This window comes from Pogoniulus pusillus, chromosome 14 (genome assembly GCF_015220805.1).
Source record: "Pogoniulus pusillus isolate bPogPus1 chromosome 14, bPogPus1.pri, whole genome shotgun sequence".
NCBI lineage: Eukaryota > Metazoa > Chordata > Aves > Piciformes > Lybiidae > Pogoniulus > Pogoniulus pusillus.
Window position 1 is genome coordinate 12,105,269 of NC_087277.1, and position 20,830 is coordinate 12,126,098.

Genomic DNA, 20,830 nt, shown 5'->3' on the forward strand with positions numbered 1-20,830 from the left:
GAGGAAACAGAGGCAGAGTAGATGCAGCAGATGAGAGGGCTGGGATAGGGGCAGCCTGGGCAGCTAAGGGAGAGAGAGGGAGGCAGCAGAGGAGATTGAATTTAGCCCCAAAGGACCATGGAATACTTTCAGTTTTCTCAAGTAGGACTCAGAGAAGCCTGGAAGCTTGAGTGACAGAAGATAGATCTGTTGATTTATCTGAGCTGACGTTACATCAAGCTGCAATCATTGGAAAGCAAGTACCAGGTACAAAGAAACCAAAGATCATATATAACCCATTGCAAAGGCTTTTTCCCCTGCCCTTTGCTTTGAATTTCAAAACTCACCCCAAGGAATTGGGCCCTTATTCTGGGGTCCATGAGGTAGTGGGCTTGGTGGGTCAGAGAGGGTTCTTTTGTGTCCTGGGGGTGGGGGAGGTGGTCTCTTCTTGGAAAGAGTGGAGCTGCCACTAGAGGTTTGAGTGCTTAGAGGGAGGGTTGAAGGTGGGCCTGCAAAATAACAAACAACCTTCTTACAAATACATGTGCATAAACATCAAAGCAGCACTGAAAAATTCACAGTCAGACCCACAGCAAAGTGCAGCAAGAGACTAAAATAAAAAGACAAGCCATGCCAAAACACTGTTTAGATTAAACGACACGTTCACCACATCATCAACCACCTTAGCTGTGGGAATCTAAGCAACTTGACAATAGAATGACATGTGTACTGATGTTTAAAAAACACAGGATTCATCACTCCAGGGTTTCTAATTTAGGCATTGTTTAAAAAAAAAAGCTTAAAATCATATTTAACATGTGGAGTTAAAACTATTATTCATTTCTATCAGAATGAAATAGCTTTCTAGATGTTCGATTACGTGGGGATTTTTTTTTAACCTTCCAGAGCATCCCATAGGAATTCTGTTAAGAAACTTGAGGGAGCAAGGGGGGGGATAGAAATCTATAAATAGAAAATTGGAAAACAGGATTGTAAGCTTATCTTTCCCTGTAGTTATTTTTCCTTTTTCCCCTCGTGGCTTAAATACATCAAACTAGGATGGAAATTGTTGTATACAGTGCGTATAAAATAAACATCAGAAAAGTCCTTCCTGGGGCTCAGATACTTGATGGTAGCACTGCTTGTAAGAGCTTATGCAGTCATCTTTACCCTTAAATCCTTTATTTCCCCTCACATTAATCTTGGCAAAGGTTTTATTCAACACAAATCACGTTTTACAAGATATGGAAACAGACACAGATCAAAACACAAAATAACCCAGAAGGAAGCCAAGAGTTTTTCATAATCATTTCCACCATTCACCTTCAAAAATGTCTTTAATAAGAGGATCAAGGCAGAAGGCAATGCAGAGCACAAACATATAGTGAGGGGGCAACTGCTCAAGTTAGCTGTCCTTACAGCCCAGAGAAATTATTTGTAATGCTTATCTAAATTAGTGCTACTTTAGGTTAGAACAGATCTAAGGGTTTTGTTGTTGGGGTCTGGGTTTTGTTGTTCCTTTGTTTGGTTTGCTGATTTCTGGTTGTTTGGTTATTTTGTTATGTATTTTTTTCAAATCTAACCAGCAATTAACACTGTACATGACCTTGTACTAAGTTTTGCATGTAAGACAGCTTTGCCATCACAGGCTCTGCATAAATGTAGAAAACTGACATAAAGCTTTTAAAGCAAAGTTATTTTAGACCTTAAATTTCAAGCCTATCACTGCATATTTGGTAGAACTATAGAACCAACTTGCCTATTTCTAAAAATCTAACTCATCTGAACAGTTTGAGACAAAAATCCTCATTTTGTTGATCAGTATGTACCTTAGCCTGCACACAGACCTTGAACTGCTACTCTACTAGTGTCTATAAGGAGACTGAAAATTACTGACATCTGCCTTCTTTCCCAAATTACTATATATCATGCCACTATTAAAATAAAGACTAATCTTTGCTAAAATTCCTTCAGTGAAATAATAAACACTGAAAAAAATCACCTTAGCAATTGGTGTGGATGTCCCCTCCCTAGAGGTGTTCAAGGCCAGGAGAGATGAGGTCTTGCTGAACCTGATCTAGTTGAGCTATATCCCTGCTTGTGGCAGGGAGGCTGGAGCAGATCATCTCTAACCTAAGCCATGCTGTGATGCTATAAGCACGTGCACATTTGCCAGACATTTTCAGCTGGTGACATATCTCTTCCTTCTACATGCCAAAGAAAAGATTAATAAAACTGCCCACAAGTTAATGGTTCAATCAGTCCTCTTCCAGACAAAGATTCTTAGGCTAACCTCTCAACCAGAACCCCAGCAGGTATTTCTGGCTTGGCTTTCCATTAATTGCTTCCTCTTGTAAATCACATTGTCTATTTTGTGATTACTCCTCTCAATTTACCCCACCAAACCATTAACTGACATGTCCCTGGGGGTCTTCAAGAAAAGACTGGATGAGGCACTTAGTGCCATGGTCTAGTTGATTGGTTAGGGCTGGGTGATAGGTTGGACTAGATGATCTTGGAGGTCTCTTCCAACCTGGTTGATTCTATGATTCTAAGCAGTCTTAGCACAAATTAGTAAGATTATTCCTCAGCTTGCATCTCTTCTTGTTTTAATTTCTTCCAAGCAAGCTAATTCGATGTCAGGAAGAAGTTCTTCACCATGAGGGTGGTGAGACACTGGAACACCTTGCCCAGGGAGGTGGTGGAAGCTCCATCTCTAGAGGTCTTTAAGGCCAGGCTGGATGAGGCTCTCAGCAACCTGATCTGGTGTGAGGTGTCCCTGTCTATGGCAGGGGAGTTGGAGCTAGATGACTCTTGAGGTCCCTTCCAGCCCTGTCAATTCTATGATTCTGTGTTTCTAATTTAAACCATGCATTGAAATGTTTCTGCCAGCAAAAATAAGAGTATTCTTAGGCTAACTTTGGCTCGATGATCCCTCAATAATTCTGCAAATCACAGACTCTTTAGTTCACTTCAAAGACCTGTAAACCACAGGGTCTTCTGTAAATCCTAACTCACTCCAAGTGCACCCAGGAGTGCCAGCAGTAAGACTGCTGCGAAAGGCGGCTGGCAGCACGCACGGTAGGCGGCTGCGGCAAGCCTGCGGTGGTCTGACCTCTGGAGGAGAGTTAGGCACCGCCGCCGCGTCTGCAGGCGGCCACGGCCAGCACCGCAGAGCTCTGCGCTACCACCACCTAGTGCCCTGCCGTCCGTACTGCACCACAGCCTCACCGCCGAGCAGGGCTCCAGCCCGGCCACCACCGCAAGCGCTTCAAACGCGGCTAAAAGCGAAAAACTGGAGGCACTTTGTTGAAATGGTATCGCTGTCTTATCGCAAAAATACAGCTTCAGAGGTCAAGGCAGATTTGCACTTATTATTGCCAACGAAATGAAGAATCCTTCTTTAATTATCATAGAATCAAGCAGGTTGGAAGAGACCTCCAAGATCATCCAGTCCAACCTAGCACCCAGCCCCATCCAGTCAACTAGACCATGGCACTAAGTGCCTCATCCAGTCTTTTCTTGAACACCCCCAGGGACGGTGACTCCACCACCTCCCTGGGCAGCCCATTCCAATGCCAATCACTCTCTCTGGCAACAACTTCCTCCTAACATCCAGCCTACACTTCCCCCAGCACAACTTGAGACTGTGTCCCCTTGTTCTATTGCTGGTTACCTGGGAGAAGACCAACCCCCACCTAGCTACAATGTCCCTTCAGGTAGTTGTAGACAGCAGTGAGGTCACCCCTGAGCCTCCTCTTCTCCAGGCTAAACAACCCCAGCTCGCTCAGCCTCTCCTCATAGGGTTTGTGTTCCAGGCCCTTCACCGGCTTTGTTGCCCTTACATTATATATGTAAGTAGGATGAAGAACTCTTTAGCTGTGGTTGCATGGATATGTGTCTTGAATTTCATGCTAGAAGCCTAACTCCAGATGCCACTGAAGAGTTGAAAAATGTTATCACTTCATAACTGTCAAGAGCTCACACAGCACAAGGAAAAGGTTGTTAAGGTATTGAGTGCATCTTTTCAAACTCCTAGCATTTGTGCCTTCATAAAAAGGATAAATATGAATTTAGAAGGCATAAATTAATAATTAAAATGGCTGAAAAACAAAATAACTTACTTTAAAATAAAGAGAAAATAAAGGCAAGCTTCAAAATGCATGTTTGGAAAGAGACATGAAGTCACATCACACTTTGAACAAACCAAACGTGTTGGAATCTAAAGCAGTTTATGGAAATAGCTGGTGAAAACAAAGATTTGATGATATAAGAAGTGTCAGTAAAAAGACTATAAAACACTGTCATGAAAAGCAATTCAAAACCTTTTTTGTGTGATATATTTAATTGCACAAAGCTAGATATTTTCAAGGAATAATAGGAGCACTTCTTTTTCTAGATCGAGGATATTGCCATTTCAACCAGGCAGCAAGTAAGCCAACCATTTCTTCTTAATGGCAACCTTAATGATGATTTCTCATGTAGTCATGAAGCTCACATGTCACAAAGAACATGAACAAAAAAACCCCTGACATATAATTATTTAATTTAGCTTTCATTGGGCTCTTTTTTTCAGTTAACTGAGGCACAGCTGCTTTCAGCACAAGTTCTTGTCATCTTTCATATTACAAGGATCACACTTTCATGTACAGATAGACCAAATAATCTATTACTGTACTTGGGTAAGTAACCAGAAGAGGTCTGCAATTAACAGTGTGTTGCCCTTCAGCTTTTGTGCAGTTAGTATATTGTCTATTAATTTGTGCACTTGTGAAACCATGCAAAGCTGTCTCCATTCCCTCAAAAAATGGTGGGTTTAGAGTGTAAAAACCTCACATTTGTATCTTTTTTACCACTTAATGAGAGATATGGAAGAATAAGCATTCCAGCTAATGGTAGAACAGGTACTGCAAAGGAAAGTAAATTTATATTAATAAATAGTATTCTAATTAACAAGTGTTTTTTATTCTTCATTTAAAGAGGGCAAAGATATCCTTCATGGTTTGTCTCACTTCAGGTCCTCTATTTTTTAATACAGAAAATAAGATCATAATTAAAGGGAAAAAAGATCACAATCACTCTGAATAAGAAAGCTAATAATATACCTTTATACCTTGTTTCAACATTAGGATCTGAAGTACATTCTATAATTAATGCCAAAGAAAATATCCTGTTTAAAACAAAGAAAGAGACAAAGGAAAACAGCAGTTTGCCAGCCTCCCCTTCCTATTATGCTACTACAAAACGCAGTGGTTTAGTAGGATAAATAGAATGTAAACAAAATACATATCATGTTTATAAGAATAGTTTAAATCTTCAAGTATATGCCAGAGAATCCTGAAGGCATTTAGAAGACACAGAAGAAACTGGATGGCCTCAAGGGCTGAGACAATGAAAATTATTAGATAAGATTAAAATTCTACAAGAAACATTTGTGCTCTGAATTAAGGACTGCTGTTTAAAGTGGTAGTAGCAACTGTGTGATATCTGATATACTATAGACTATGATGCCATCGTAGGAAATATATATAGCATGAAAGGATGTTTTGATGTAGTATTTTCACCACAAGGTTTTAATGCTGTTCCTACACTTAGAGCCAGTTGCATTTAAAGAAAGCTGATTTAAAGAGCAAAGGTACAGAGACCCTCTAGTATGATTAAAGGACAACTTAGAGGATAGGAGAATGAAAATGCTCTTCTGTCAGAAAAGGTGAACTATGCTTGATTTGTTTAAGAAGAGAAATACCTGTGTGATTGCTACCTGAGTACCATCTTGCACAGACACCAGTGACAGAAATTACACTGAAGTGTTGGTATACGAACAAAGTAGTAAGTGAACTTCAGACAATTACTAATCCTGTAAGCACTGCAGTCAGATCACTTCTAGAAGTTACTAGTAAATGGAAATAAAGTAATCTGGACAGAAATTGAGTCTGATCAACTCAAGCAACAGATTATAGGACATGGTGTCTGCAGTAGCAGTGGACTGGGGAACCCCAAGTGCCTTTAGGATTAGGTACCTAACAGCAGACCTGTGAAGGAGAGGAAAATAGATAAACTTTCAAGTACTGAAGATCCAAACTTAATGACAAAATTGATCCCTGACCTCTGTGTTCATCCTGTTTGAGATAAATGCGTAGAACCATCAAAAATCAATTAGCTTTCAGCCAAAATTAAAAGCAGGCTTAGCCTGCCTAATGCTTCTACAAAATCATTTGGCAACATTGCCCTCACATTGGATTTGCAATTAAAGTTGTGCAAAAGTTTATTTATGGAGAGGATACACTCTACTGCTATTCTCAACAGAGCAGATCAGTTCTAAAGGATTATTTGACTGTTTTAAAATGAAAATGTGCCACCAGTGTTGGATGCAAGTGGACTCTCTGCTGCTTTTTCTTTTGAACAATGTTTGGGAGCTGGAAGTGGGGACAATAACAAGGTGCAGCACAGTATGTAATGAAGGATAAGTGCATCTGAAATGCTGCCTTTAGAGCAACTTTTCCACACTGATGAGATGTTTTATGTATTTTTTTTATTGTTTAGTGTGGAGCAGAGGAGGCTGAGAGGGAACCTTATTGCCCTCTACAACTACCTAAAAGGAGGTTGTAGTGAGGCTGGAGCTGGTCTCTGACAATAGGACAAGAGGAAATGGCCTCAAGTTGCATCAGGGGAGGTTTAGGTTGGATGTTGGGAGGAAGTTCTTCACTGAGTGGGTGGTCAGGAACCGGAACAGGCTGCCCAGGTTGGTGGTGGAGTCACCATCCATGTAGGTGTTTCAAAGGAGAGTGGATGTGGCGCTTGAGGCTATGGTCTAGTGATGAAGGATAATGAGATCAAGGTTGGACTGGCTGCTCCTGGTGGTCCTTTCCAACCATAGCGATTCATAGTGATTAGATGTTGTGCTGAGGGATTTGGTTCAGTCAAGGACTCATCAGTGTGAAACTACTGATTGGACTCGATGAGCTTGAAGGTCTTTTCCAAGCTAAGAAATTCTGTGATTCTGTATTTGTGACTTTTCAGTCTTAAACTACTTTAACACAGGCATGTATTTAATGGAAACTTCTAAAACTGATGAATACTTTGCAATTTTTGAATGGACATAGACCACAGAGTGCAGAATTTTGGCACCTCTGAAGCAGATAAACCTTGTAACTAACATTCAACCTCTCTCTCAGACTTACACTGTGAATCTGGCATTTTCCACTCTGATGAAGAAGTTAATGTTAGGTTAAAAGACAAAAGTTCTCTGCATTTTGTGATAGTGTCATATTGCTTTGGGGTATTCCTTGACATGAAAACATCAAGAACTCAACAAATGCTTCATTTCTTTCCAAGTAGCTTTGGAGTTATGTTGACTCACTCACCAACAAGTTTGCAGGAACACCTAGGAGTCTAACATTTCTGAGACTTGAATGCATACTTAGAATGAAATATGCACCTAAACATTCCCCTTACTGGAAAAAAAGACTATTTTCTGAATAAGCCTGTATGAGAGCTACACTGTATGATAATAAAATCAATAATGTTCATCAGAATCCATTAAAAGCTGGAAAGACATTACGCAGTATACAGCAGATACAAGATACAATTTCCTTAACCTTCTTAAGCAAATGGGATTTGTGACTACTTTCCAAGTATTGCAACTTCACAACTAAAAACAGTTATCCTAAGTCAGCCTGAATGAACATCTAAGCCTATATACTGTGTCTGACAATGGAAAACCAGTAACAGACTGCTAGAGCATATAAAAAAACATGGTGCAGGGGAGGGAAAAAATTAGAAAGCTGTAATACCAGTAGGAAGGTCAACACAATAAAGTTACAAGAAGCACAAATGAGTCCTTAGTGAATTAATATAAAGCAACTCTGATTGTGAAAAAGCATGCCCTGGCAAAACTGCTTTGCCTCTTAATGGAAAACAAATCCATCTGAAAGAGAGCCAAGGAAGTCATTCAAAAGTTGCCAGTACATGACAAATGATGGTGGAATGGTAGTTTTGAAGCACAGCATGTAAACCATGTATAAAAACAGATACTCAATGCCAGCAGACTCTTCTGACCTTTTTACTCCTTCACATTTTAGTGAGAGCAATTCATTGTTTTTAAAAACAAAGTTAACTACCTGTTCAGGAAATGAAACATGAACTTACAGCAGCAATAACACAAATGAGCATCTTTCAGCATCTTAAACTACAACGTAGCTTTCATCACAACTAGATTTCTCTAACAAGTCTACTATAGACCCACAATTCTACTGATTCTAAATTAAATAAGGAGAAAAGGACAAAATATAAAAAGGGTTTTGTTCTAAAAAGTACATTTGCAAAGCTATTGTAACGTGTCAGATTTTGTTCCCTAAACGTCTTCCAAACTTGAAGTTCAGAGGTATCTAAGTCAAAGAACCACCATCCACTACAGCTGCCATACTAAGTCTTACATGGTAATAAGTCCACATCCCTTTCAAGCACTGCCAAGAATGTCACTAATATTCCTAAGGAGAAAGCACATCTCATTCATTTCGATTACATGTGGACTGCAAAACTAATTGAACAGTAGCACAAACCTACCTCGTGGATAATTCTACAGGAGCAAAATGGTTGTTTTATGCAGGGAAGAATGTCTGATGTTTAGACCATTGGTGTCTAAGTGAAATGTTAACATATGTGACAAAAGACTTGGTATTCTCTGTTGGATATAGTGATATTGAATGCAGTGATTGTATAGAATTGTGTGACTGTGGAGCAGCTATTGTCCAGCCATGGACAGGAGAGAGTTCAGCAAGTGCTGATACAGGGTTGGAATGACCTTACCCCTGATACTATGGTATCACAGCCTATGACATTCTCTGCATGCCTCTATCATTCACCAAAATGGGAGAGTGGAGTCTTGATGCACCAACAGGGAAGAAACTTTAATATCAACACGCTTAGCACTTCACAGATCATTCTGGTATTTTTGCACAAGGACTGCAAGGAGAGGAATTCTTCTTGCACCACCTCTCCTCCAAATCTTTGCTTCTTTGCCTCCTCTGCCAGCACATCATTGTGTAGTAGTACACACCAGCAGCCTTTTTCTAGAACACTTGTACTTTTGTGACTGTAAATGCTTAAAAATGCTTCTCCAACACACAAACAGCATTTCTACACAGAATGAGCCGACTTTCGTTCTGCAGAGTATTACTTTACTTTTGTACTATTAACTTACGTTTTTACCCATTCATGAACTCTGTTATGAATGAGTCTATTACAAAGCACTGATACCCATCTTTTCTTTTGGAGGTTTCTTTGTTTGTTTGTTGTTGTTTTGACTTTTTTAAAGAGCCTGAACATACGTTGTACCACTTCACACATTACTATTATTGTAGTAAGAAAAACAGAGTACGTCTTGAAACAGTGTAATGCGTTTGGTTAAAGGAAGGACAGCTGTGGAAAACTGACTGCTTGCAAGCATAGTTTTAAGACAGACTTACCTTTGCCAGCATTTCTAGGAGGAAGAGGAGGTGCATCTGCAGTTGGAGAAGTGGGTGAATCTGTGCTTGTAGAAGCGAAAATCTGATTGGTAAAAGCTCCATAGGAGAGTCTTTGCTTGTCTCTAGGAGTGCTAAATGCAGGATGGGTCAATTTGTCTTGGGGAGAAAGGCTTGAAGAGTGACAAAAACTTTGAGGTCTTGGAGATCTCTCTTTTTTTATAGGGCTAGGCTGTGAACAGAAAATCAAATATATTACACAGCTGTCTAACTATTAAATAAAGTGTTTGGTAGAGAATCTAACAGAAGGTATTCCAATGAGCATGAACATAATTTCTTTAAGGCAAATTAGCTCACATTCATGCCTTTTCCAGGGATTGGACCTGAAAGATCCTCTCCTCTGTAACTGAAAGGAATCAATCAATAAATTGATTTATAATAGGCATACAGTAACAATACACTAAACAATACATTAATAAAAGTAAAGAAAAGTTTTTAGACTAGAAGAGTAATTTTCAGTTCAAATAGGTATTTACTCAGACCAGGCAGCCTCAAAAATCAAATCTAGTATCCAGTGACAGTTATTAAAAATAATGTTCACTTCTAACATTTCAGATTTATTTGTTAACTGAACTAGCAAGGTATTCAGAAATACATATATTTTGAATGCATATAACTGCTCTTTGAAGACATTCTACACAGCAATTTTTGACTGCTGTATATTAATAGGAGCATATGGAGCACGATCTGTTTCACTGCAGCTCTAGTTCAGACAGCCTATTATCACTAGTACAGCATTAGTCATCCTCCTGAGGCTCTTCATACACATAATTTCGTTCTCTGCTGTCCTGGAGGATATGTAAATTATTTGGGTTTTTGAATTTTTCAGTCCTAAATGTCATAAAAAAATGAAAAGTTGGTCACATTTCTTTCTGTAAAGCAAGAGAGGTACATTCCCCATTTAGTACAGAAACAGAGCACAGAATAATTAACAGCCTTGCTAAAGTAGGACACTGAACTAAGTTTTCACATGTTCTAGGATTGCAATTATCCTATGCCCTCAAGTTTTGTCTTTCCATTACTGCTTCTTTTTTAATCAGGAATGAAGTGCACAGCACACAAGAGTTATTGATTCAACTAGGTTTTTAATTAATTTATGGGGCAAAAAAAACCCAGTATGTAAGCTTTGGATTTCCACCAGCTAAAAATTAACAACCTAGAATTCAGAAGGGGATAAAATGACAAAGTAATCTGCATGTACTCATTTATATTACATTCAATGTCTTGTTGAAGCAAAATTCCTGAAACTCGAGTCCATGATAACTAGGCTGATAAAAGTGCATTCAGGAAACACTTTGGTTATTTTTAATACAGGTCTCAAAACTAGCTTTGCCCAAAAAGCTATCTATAAGAGAAAAAAACACAGTTGAAGTGAGTCCCTAATTGGCATTCATTTTGAACAGAATAAAATTGTGACACTTTCTGTGATTCATGCTTACCTTATCATCTAAGTCATCATCACTTTCATCAATTTCTTCCTGCCGAAGATTCCATTCATACTCTACATGGACATGTGGGTTTAGCTTGCCTGCCTTGGCTTGAGAAAGCTGAAAGAAACAATTCCTGTTAACATACTTGCTGTTCCTATGGTGTCAACATAGCTTTGTAACCACAAGCCATAAGATGAAGGATTTGGACGTTTAAAGCTTTTGCAGGCATTAAAAACGAACAATTTCAAGGCAATCACACAAACATCTAAAAGACAAAAAGGGGAAGCTTTTCTCAAAAATGGGCAGAAATTTCCACGTGTGACAGGCATTTGAAAAGATGACACGAAGAAAAGGTGTATGCACGAAATCAAAATGCATCTGGAAATCAAAATGCATCTGAAGCCCTCTTTTCCAAGAACAAAAGGCTAAATCTATTTATGAATCTGCACCAAAAACTATTATACCTTTGAAATCACAACTTCTCTGTTTGGATCAAATATTTCTCCTTTATTTGAGTATTTTCCTCTCTCTAACTGGATGAGGCCAAAGTGTGTTAAGCACAAATTTCTTTTACTTTGCCAGTCTGGATTCTCTAAAAATCTACCACTTCAATGATCAGCAGAAAGAAAACTGCGGTTCATCATTATTCTGAGGAGGTAAAGTCTCCTTTTCAATGCTTAAATTTCCCATAATTATTTATTCTCTCACATCCTTTGAAATGTAGTCTACTTGGTACTAGTTAATTCAGGAAAGCCTTTAACCATCTTCCCAAAACAAAATTTGGAAGAAAGTATTTTCAATCTGTTACATAAGTATCAATGAACCGACTTGAGCTGAAATGTAATTTAATTACACAGCTAAGACTCCAACTGTTCAACAGGGATTAGCTTAGTATATCTATCATATTACAAACACCTAGATACCAATTCTGTATTTTTTTTTAATTGATCATGGTAAAAAAAGAATGTTCCCTCATATTTCTTGTGTACTCTTAATCTCATCTCATTGCCACTTTTGAGAAAAATGTAGAAGCAATATTCCTTTTGGAAAACAAAGTAAAAGGCATAAATGCTCTGTGATAGTTAACTGAAATAATCAGTGAGGTAATAGAGGAATTTCAATCACAATAATTCAAACTGCTATGTAAGCTGACTGATGACATCCACTTGTTTGAAAAATGCAGTCCATACCGGTTTTGTGCTGCACAGCTAATCTGGTTTTCATCTGATGAGAAACTTCAAAGCACTGGAAAGTACTTACATGGCAGCCATGGGAGTAACTGAGGAGTCAGTGAGAGTAGCACCATATCAGCCCTAGCAAAGCATTGACTTGCATCCCCAGGAATAGAGAAAATTATTCTTATTTCTGAAGGATGAGCTCTCCTGGTTATGCAATTGTTAATTAATACATGACAACTACTTTCACAAGGAAAACTATTAAAATTACCATCTGCAGAGAAAAAACTAGATAGCCTGCTTGGATCATCAAACCAAGGCAAAAAAAAGTTCTGAGAAACAGAATTAAGCAGCAAGTGGCAACTGTTCTGTAAATCCTTCTGGTTCAAGTCTTGAATGTGAAAATGTCACACTACTTTGGATTTGTAATCCCTTGTGATAGTACTGAAATGCACTTGCCTACTGAATACATGCTAGTGAGAAGCACCTCAGAGGGCTAAGATTATTGGTCTGATGCAGAATCCTTATTCCTGGCTAACTGCTTCAGAAGAATAACTGGAAAAATCCTTTAGCACCTTCATTTCCTGAACTTCTGTAATTTTCTTGAGTGGCATCTGTTAGTGTCACTCATACATTCTCAAAATTCTAGCAAATTTGTGCTGCTTAGTAGAGGAATAAAGTCCCAGAGAAGCTGGTGGCTTGCAGGTTTCGATACTCTAGTTTCCAGACATCACCTTTTTGCTTCTTTCTCCTTTGAGGAAGTTTAATTTCAAGTAGTTTCAATTCTCCTTGCAAAAAAGATTTTACCCATCTCTGAGCTTTCTATCCCATTAAATAAACTGGAAAAAACCAAAGCAGGGAAGGTCAAAGATTTAGACCTAAAAGGTCTTGACAGATTTCAGCATTTCTATGGTTGTTTTGGACACCTGATAAAAATGTCTCTGAGAAGAACTTTGGTAGTAATGAAACCCAAATGTCCTAGAATGATGTGTCAATTGATATTCAAATACCTGACCCTTCAGCATTTAAGGTCTTCAAATGCCCTTTCAAGAGATGTAATTTCTTAAAAACATAAATGTAATTATCTCTGGAACAGTTTAAATTAGAAAATCTTGATCTATGGTAAGACCTTCAGATCAGCATACAGCCAGATTGCAGTGATACCAAGTTTGAGAAACGATGGCAATGATATCTTAAATAGATTACATCTGTAAAGAAGTAAGCATTCCCCCTTTGCCTTCCCTCACCCTGGTTCTTACCAGTTCCTCACACTGGACAGCTTTCATTCTTTTTGCTGTGTCCAGAGCCGTCTCTCCAGCTTGGTTTACTACAAATTAACAATAAAAAAAAAGAGAGCAGTTCTTTGAGATGTCTGAAGAATTAATTAATTAAGTTTCACTATTTTTAGCAGAGTAATTTCTAAAGGTGATCAAACCCATCTATTTTCTTTATAGCAGCTGCACTTCCTTTGAGATTCCTAAGTGCTCATACATTTCATGTATTATCAGGTTCTTGATGAACAGCAGCAGCTGCTGGGACAGTTCCCAAATACCTCCTACCCAATTCAAGCAGAGAAAATAAAGAAATTTACTCTGGCAGTAAAACTCTTAGATAAATAAGAAGGAAAACAAGCACACAGGGTAACATAGCTTGAAAGAAAACACTATCATAAAAATAATAGAAACAAAATAAAAGAAAGGGGAAAAAAAAGAACTCAAATATTGATCTACACACACTTTACTTTGAATAATATGCAGCAGTTTGAAGCCTGAATTTGAAGACAGAATTCCTATTCTAAGATCACATTTAAACAAGAAGATTTTTAAACCTGCTAACTATTTTTGTCATTATAGAGGCTATAAAATGTTTTACATTTTAAATAATGGCTGACAAGAAAGCAGATGATACTGGAGCAATCTGGAAGGTCCTCTAGCACAAGATATAATGAGATCTTTTCTAGATACTCAGTAGCAAATCTCAGGAAACAGAAAATTCCCACACTCAAGGTTAGGTAAAACTTGTTCCTATGATATAGCTGCAAATGCCATGGAACAGAAACAGATTATGCTCTACATCATATCCAGATTGTAAAGCATTTCTGTGATTTGGAACCAAAACCAGGAAAAAAAAATGAAGTCTCATAAGCAAATATTATCTAGGTGTAACATTACATATAAAACATCAATAATGATTTCTAAAAATAACAAGCAGTCATCTAGAAAAGTCTATGGGTTTAAGAGAATTAAGATCTGTAGAAGAAGCAGGGCTACTTATAGAAAGACCATAGACGGTTCAGGGGTTTCAATATGAAAAGGAATGAAAATACAGTATTTACTGAAGTTAACATAAAGTTTTAAGAGATTACAGAAATTGTAAGCATCTAAGTATAAACCTGATGTTTCAAGGCCTGGAGAAGATAGGCAGTTCCTTTGTGAGCACATTCAGAGAAACAAAACAAAAGAGAGAGAGACCCAAAAAAGTAAGAACACTCTTCTGGCATCTACCTAGGACAGAGTTCAATGGAAGAAATAATACAGACACTGCAGCTTGTTCAGATAACTTTCCTGTTTTCTTAATTATGGACATATCAGCCAAAAACAGGGCACATCAAATTCCTTGACTTAAGATATTACAACATTCTAAGGGTGAATCAAAAGGTCAAGGAAACCAATGACTTCTGCCAATTTTATGGAGGTTTGTTTTTTTTTAATCTGGGCAGTGGAGGAAAATGATGGCGAAGAGGTCAGCTCATTCTCTTCAGTTTGCATAAAGTAACATAAAAGTGCCAGATGAATTTTACAAGCAAACCAAAATTCCAGGACATCTGCAAATCTTCAGAAATAAAACTCTAGAGAGAAACTAGGGTTTACCATTAGTATTAGAAAATTGTTGTCACTATTATTTTCTAAGAATTTAAGTTCCCTTTCTTAACTGAATGCTTCCTCCAAGCTTGTTGGTGGTAGTCTTCATCTTACTTTTTACTTTTAGAGCTTTCAGGTTTATTTTTCCTTTTAAGAGTTTACTGATGACAGCGAGACAGAAGTGGCTAAAATTAGGGAAAAAAATGTAGGAAATCTTTATTTCCTGGTTTTAAATAATGAACTTACCAACATCAATAGTTGGCTTCCCCCTCAAAAGCAATTTCAAACACTCAGGCTTATTATATATACTGCAGTAGTGTAGAACCGTATTACCCAATGCTGTTTGCTTATCCAGGTTTCCACTAAACACAAAAAGAAAAAACAATCAAGAAAAGTATAGTATGCTGTGCTATTCATTTCAGATCTAGCAACCCTATAAATAATAAATGCATACAGACTTCACTGGATGAATATTAAGTAGGATAAAGAATTCAATGCTACTTCCCAAGACTGTTAAGAATAACTCCAAAGCACAGTAGAAATTCCAGAGGTATGGTTTAAAAGAACTGAGCATCTGCAGATGTTCATTAAAAAAAGTGAAACTCAAAGATTCAAACTTAATCCTTTGTAAGGACACATCACTTGTTTTCTGCCTGTCACTTTATCATTTTGATACAGTCAGAACAGGTTAACGAGTCTCATGCATTCAAGGAACTATACAAGGAACTATAGAGAAGGCGGCTGTGAGGATGCACCAAAGCATCAAAAGGAGGATGATAAGGATACACACATTGAGCTAGGGAAAGACAAGCTGTGCAATGGGGTTCACAGTGCTTTTTAAACTATCCTTCCTTCAGTTTTCAATTCCTAAAACAAAGTTTCTCAAAAATAAGTTGTTACTGGCATATTGGGATCAATATAAACATGAAAAGAAAAGCTCAGAAGATGACAGCTTTTCTTTCACTCCGTATTACCCACACGGAAGTACAGAGCCCATATGGTTGTGAGGATGCTGTTACATCTGAGACAAAAATATAGCTAACAGGAACATGGAAAATATTATAGCTGTTTGTAGAGACCATGAGGTTTCATAACTAAAGTAATTTAAAACAGCCATCCAAAATAACAAATTCTTTAATGCTTCTCATATAATTTGGGCTGCTGAAACATTTTCCAAATTATCATCTCAAGCAGCTTGTAAATATCAGCAATTCCTTTTTTAATTTATTAATCCAATAACACTCCTGCAATAGCCAGAACTCCATCTATCATGAGGGAGGAGAAGCAAGGTTAAGTGAATGTTAGACAGCTTGTCCACATAGCTCAAGAGGTGGTATCGAGAACATTGATTCTGTGCTTTTACCAGACCAAATTTTCTCTCTAACACTCCTTTTGCCTAACAATGCATAAACTATTAGAGAGGGGAAGGAAAAGAAGTCTTTACTGATTGCATTTATAGCAGATATGATTTGCTATGCTGAGGGAACAAAAGCTCCACAAAACCCCAAAGAAAAATTCTCTAGTCTCCCCCTTGCCAGCTCAATCAAGGTATGACAAGTTTGATGTTTCCTGACCCCTCCTGTCTCATTGCTCTGCAAAAACCACCACCTGACAGCAAGTGACTGCCGTTTCTTTCATTTAATAGCACACTACAGAAGTGGACTGGAATTGCTCTGATTCAATCATTACCTGACTGTGAGACATGTAAAAAGTAATGCTGTACCACTACACTCTTAAGATTTTTCTAATAAAACATTTGCATTATTTTTTTTCACTTCTATAAACATCCCTTTACAACAAAGAATAGCTCAGCCAATAAACTAGAAGTTGAATATTACTAATTTAGATTCTGCTCTCAGTAGCCTTAATAACATTTTAACTAATAGAACACCTTCTTCCAGTCACAATTTTCTGAGAAAGATGCTTATTTTCTACTCTTACAATTTCTTTGCCCATATCCTGTATTTGGAATGTTTCCTTCTAATCCCTCCTTCACCTAAATATTCATTTGCATAGTTTCATGGTGTCATGTGTTCTAAATCAATGCTCTCTTTTGCTCTACATAGCTTCTCCTTTCATCTTATTTTTGGAAGATACTCACTAGGAGTACAAAGGTCAATTCAAATATGTTAGAATCACAGAATCATACAATCAATCAGGGCTGGAAGGGAGCACAAGATTCATCTAGTTCCAACCCCCCTGACATGGGCAGGGGCACCTCACACTAGACCAGGCTGGCCACAGCTTCATCCAGCCTGCCCTTAAACACCTCCAGGGATGGAGTCTCAACCACCTCCCTGGGCAACCCATTCCAGGCTTTCACCACTCTTGTGAAGAACTTCCTCCTCACCTCCAGTCTGAATCTCCCCACCTCCAGCTTTGCTCCATTCCCCCTAGTTCTGTCACTACCTGAGAGCCTAAAAAGTCCCTCCCCAGCTCTCCTGTAGGCCCCCTTCAGATACTGGAAGAGCACAAGAAGCCTCCTCTTCTCCAGACTGAACAGCCCCAACTCTTTCAGTCTGTCCTCACAGAAGAGGTGCTCCAGCCCTCTGATCATTGTGTTAAATTATGTTGTTTTGAAATGCATCTGAAGAGAATGATTATTAAAGTGATGAGTGAACACTGTCCAAGGCACCCCTAGGACAGCTTTGAACATCTGCATTTTTCTTGCACAATTTAATGAAAAATGAGCAATTCATACCAGTTTTGTACAAGGAAGTCAACCAGATGGAGAGAGGTTTGGTCAGCAGTCCGTACTGCTAAATGAAGTGCTGTTTCCCCTGGCTCCTAAACATATGTAAATAAAAGTTAGATTTTTGTGTCTTATTTCTGCAAAGTTCATAGAATATCACACCTATCAAGATACAAGTCACCTTTTACAAGGCTTTCAATAGTAAAATATTAGGAATTTATGATGAAACAGTTACTGACTTTCTGATCTCTAAAAGATACCATGTTCTTCAAAGGAAACACTTTGAGAACATAGCTTTCTTGAAACCAGTCTCCCTTCTTCCCCATCTGGGTCCACAACCCTGAGGAGCTTTAAACTATCTTGGCTACTAGTCAGTAATAGGAATGCTGTCAAGGAACACTGAGCAAGTTCACAGTATTTTCTGCCTTATAACACCTTGGTGAGCATTAAGCACAGCCACAACACTGCTACAAAACCAAAGGGAAAAAAAAAACACCAAAAAAGTCACAATCCTACATATATTAATCTCTAACAGAATTACAGAATGGTTGAAGTTGGAAGAGATCTCTGGAGGTTTTCTGGTCTAACTTCTCTGCCCACGCAGGGACATCTACAGCCTCTTGCTCAGGATCATAACCAGATGGCTTTTTGAGTATCTCCAAAGACAGAGACTACGCAGCCTGCCTGGTCAAACAGTGTCAGTGATTGGTCACCCACACAATATAAATTCATAATAATTATTACTGAATTATAAAGTTAAAAAAAAATATTACTGATGTTTGGAGAGAACCCCCTGTGTTCTAGACTCTGCCCACTACCTCTGGTCCTGTCATGGAGCACCAGTGAAAAAGAACCTGTCATCTTTGCATGCTTCTTTCAGGTACTTATATACATTACTTAGAGCCCCCTGTGCTTTCTCTTTTCCAGGTCTCTCAGACTTCCCTCATAACTACAGATGCTCCAGACTCTTAAACATCTTTGTGGCCCTTTATTACACTTCCTTCAGTATGTCCACGCATCCATGCCCCTCTTGTACTGGAGGGACACAGTACTCAAGGTGTGGCCAGACTAAAGGGGATAGATCACTTCCCTCAGCCTACTAGCAACACGGTATCTAGTGCAACCTGAGATACCATTGGCCTTCTCTGTCACAAGGGCACACCACTGGGTCACGTTCAGTTTGCTGTACCTCAGCATCCCCAGGTCTTTCTGACAATCTGCTTTCCAGGTGGGTAATTTCCAGCATATCTTAGGCATGGGGTTGTTGCTTCCCAGATACAGAGTTTATCTTTGCTGGGCTTAAACTAAATAATAACTTTTATATATGTATATATATATATATATATATACACATATAACATATCTATTCATGTACTTAAATGAAAATAGAAATGCTATTTAATTCAGTTTAAAAGTTGCATAAGAAATTAATCTAAAATAGTATTTCATGTACTCCTGCTGAATATAAAGGGTATTTTTTAAAGGCTATTTTAGTACATAGGCTTATAAGTCACAACTTATTAAAAAACCCCAACAACCTTTATTAAAATCAGAGAATTTACAGTGCCAAATGCTGTCATGAGCATCCTAACTGCAGACTATATTTCAATTGACGTTGTTGTGGTTTAAACCCCAGCAAGCAGCTAACCACCACTCCCCCCATGTTCCCAGTGGGATGGGAAGGAGGACTGAAAACAAAATAAACAAACCCATGGGTTAAAATAATGGCTTTATAAATAAACTAAAATAACAACAACAGTGAAATATAATAGTAGTGTGAAAAGGAATAAAAGAGAAACTAAATCTAACAACAGAAGAAGTGATGCTCACAATCTACTGATTGCCTGAGCAGTGATCTGCAATCCCATCCCTGGCCAATGCCCCCCAGTTGATATAAGCCTGGCATTCTGTGGCATGTAATATCCCTTTGACTAGTTTACATCAACTGTCCTGACCATGCTTCCTCCCAATTTCTTGTGCTCCTTCACAGTTCATACTGACTCCAAACACTGCACTATTCTAGCTATTCTTGCTACTAAGATGGAAAATTAGCTCTATGCCAGCTGAAACCAGGACAGGTGTTCACACCTTTCTAGACATCACTGCACTGTAACAGTGGAGAAACATTAAAGAGCTTGTTCTGTGGTAACTGCTATGGATTACATATGAAAGTTTACCTTCTAATAAATTTGTGATGTGTTTCCACGACAAGCACTCTGTGGTATCTCAAGTGCCTAGACTGACTCCTTTCACTCAATGCAAACAGGCATTGTCATTTACCAAATAAGCAGCTTTGAGAGAACTTGTTGAAAACAGGCTCTGAGATCTCTCCGAGCTGGGTTCAAGAGCAATTGGAGAAAGCATTGCTGTGCAAGTGATTACACTGCATCACCTGTCCATAAAACCAGGTCACCGTTGCTCTTAAGCAACATTTCTACATGGATACTTGAGGTCAACATAGACTGACTTTTCTGAAAAGCTGCTACTGACTTCAGAACAAAGATTACGGATCAGAGCTATTCCTTCCTCACACAGAGTAAACGGAGACTCAGATCCAGTCAGTAATGTGTTTTCAGCAACTACTTTGCCAGTTGGTATGATACTGTTTGCGTTACCAGGGGACCCTGGCTTATGAAGTGAAGCCCTCTCTCTCTGCGTTTTTTCCTAAAAGAAACATACTGCAGAACAGGTGCTTTTCAACACACTACAGCTGCACCTAGAATAGGGTATGACAGCACTACTGCATTTCATACTCCTTTGGACCACCTGATAGTAACAAAGAGTCTTCTTTGCCATTTTCACCTGTTATTTATGTTGGTTAGCATCTGCGGTTCCTGGTCCTGGTCATTTTACAAAGACACGTTAAAGTACTCTGCTTTGTTTACCTGATAAGCTTACCTGTCCAGGCTCTAACAGTGGCTCCATTAGCTCTACCCCCTCTGCATAGACTTGAATTAGTGCAAGTAAATCCCTGGATTTGACAGCCTCAAGTAATTCATTCAGTTTAGCTGTTGCAGATGCACAAGTCTTCCTAGAGAACTTATGATCTACATATTTAGCAGTGATAAATTCTTTGCGTGCAGTCCTGTGGGGTGTGAAAATAGAGCTTGGTTTATAAATTTGTAGAAAAATAGGTCAATGGCTTAAATTTAAAATTGCCTTGCCTAAC

General features: G+C 38.5%; 1 protein-coding gene across 7 annotated transcripts in view; it reads right to left on the reverse strand.

The window, feature by feature from the left end:
* Positions 1-20,830, reverse strand: part of ASAP1 (ArfGAP with SH3 domain, ankyrin repeat and PH domain 1) — a 144,143-nt gene that overhangs the window by 15,510 nt on the left and 107,803 nt on the right. For 4 of the 7 annotated variants that reach the window (XM_064154285.1, XM_064154286.1, XM_064154284.1 and 1 more), the window contains 7 exons: positions 20,560-20,746; positions 17,671-17,756; positions 15,216-15,331; positions 13,368-13,435; positions 10,943-11,050; positions 9,447-9,675; positions 327-488 (listed from right to left, as the gene is read on the reverse strand). In XM_064154285.1, coding sequence (XP_064010355.1) covers positions 327-488; positions 9,447-9,675; positions 10,943-11,050; positions 13,368-13,435; positions 15,216-15,331; positions 17,671-17,756; positions 20,560-20,746 — 956 coding nt within the window. The remainder of the gene's footprint in view (positions 1-326; positions 489-9,446; positions 9,676-10,942; positions 11,051-13,367; positions 13,436-15,215; positions 15,332-17,670; positions 17,757-20,559; positions 20,747-20,830) is intronic. The other 3 variants (XM_064154289.1, XM_064154288.1, XM_064154290.1) reach the window with 2 other exon arrangements.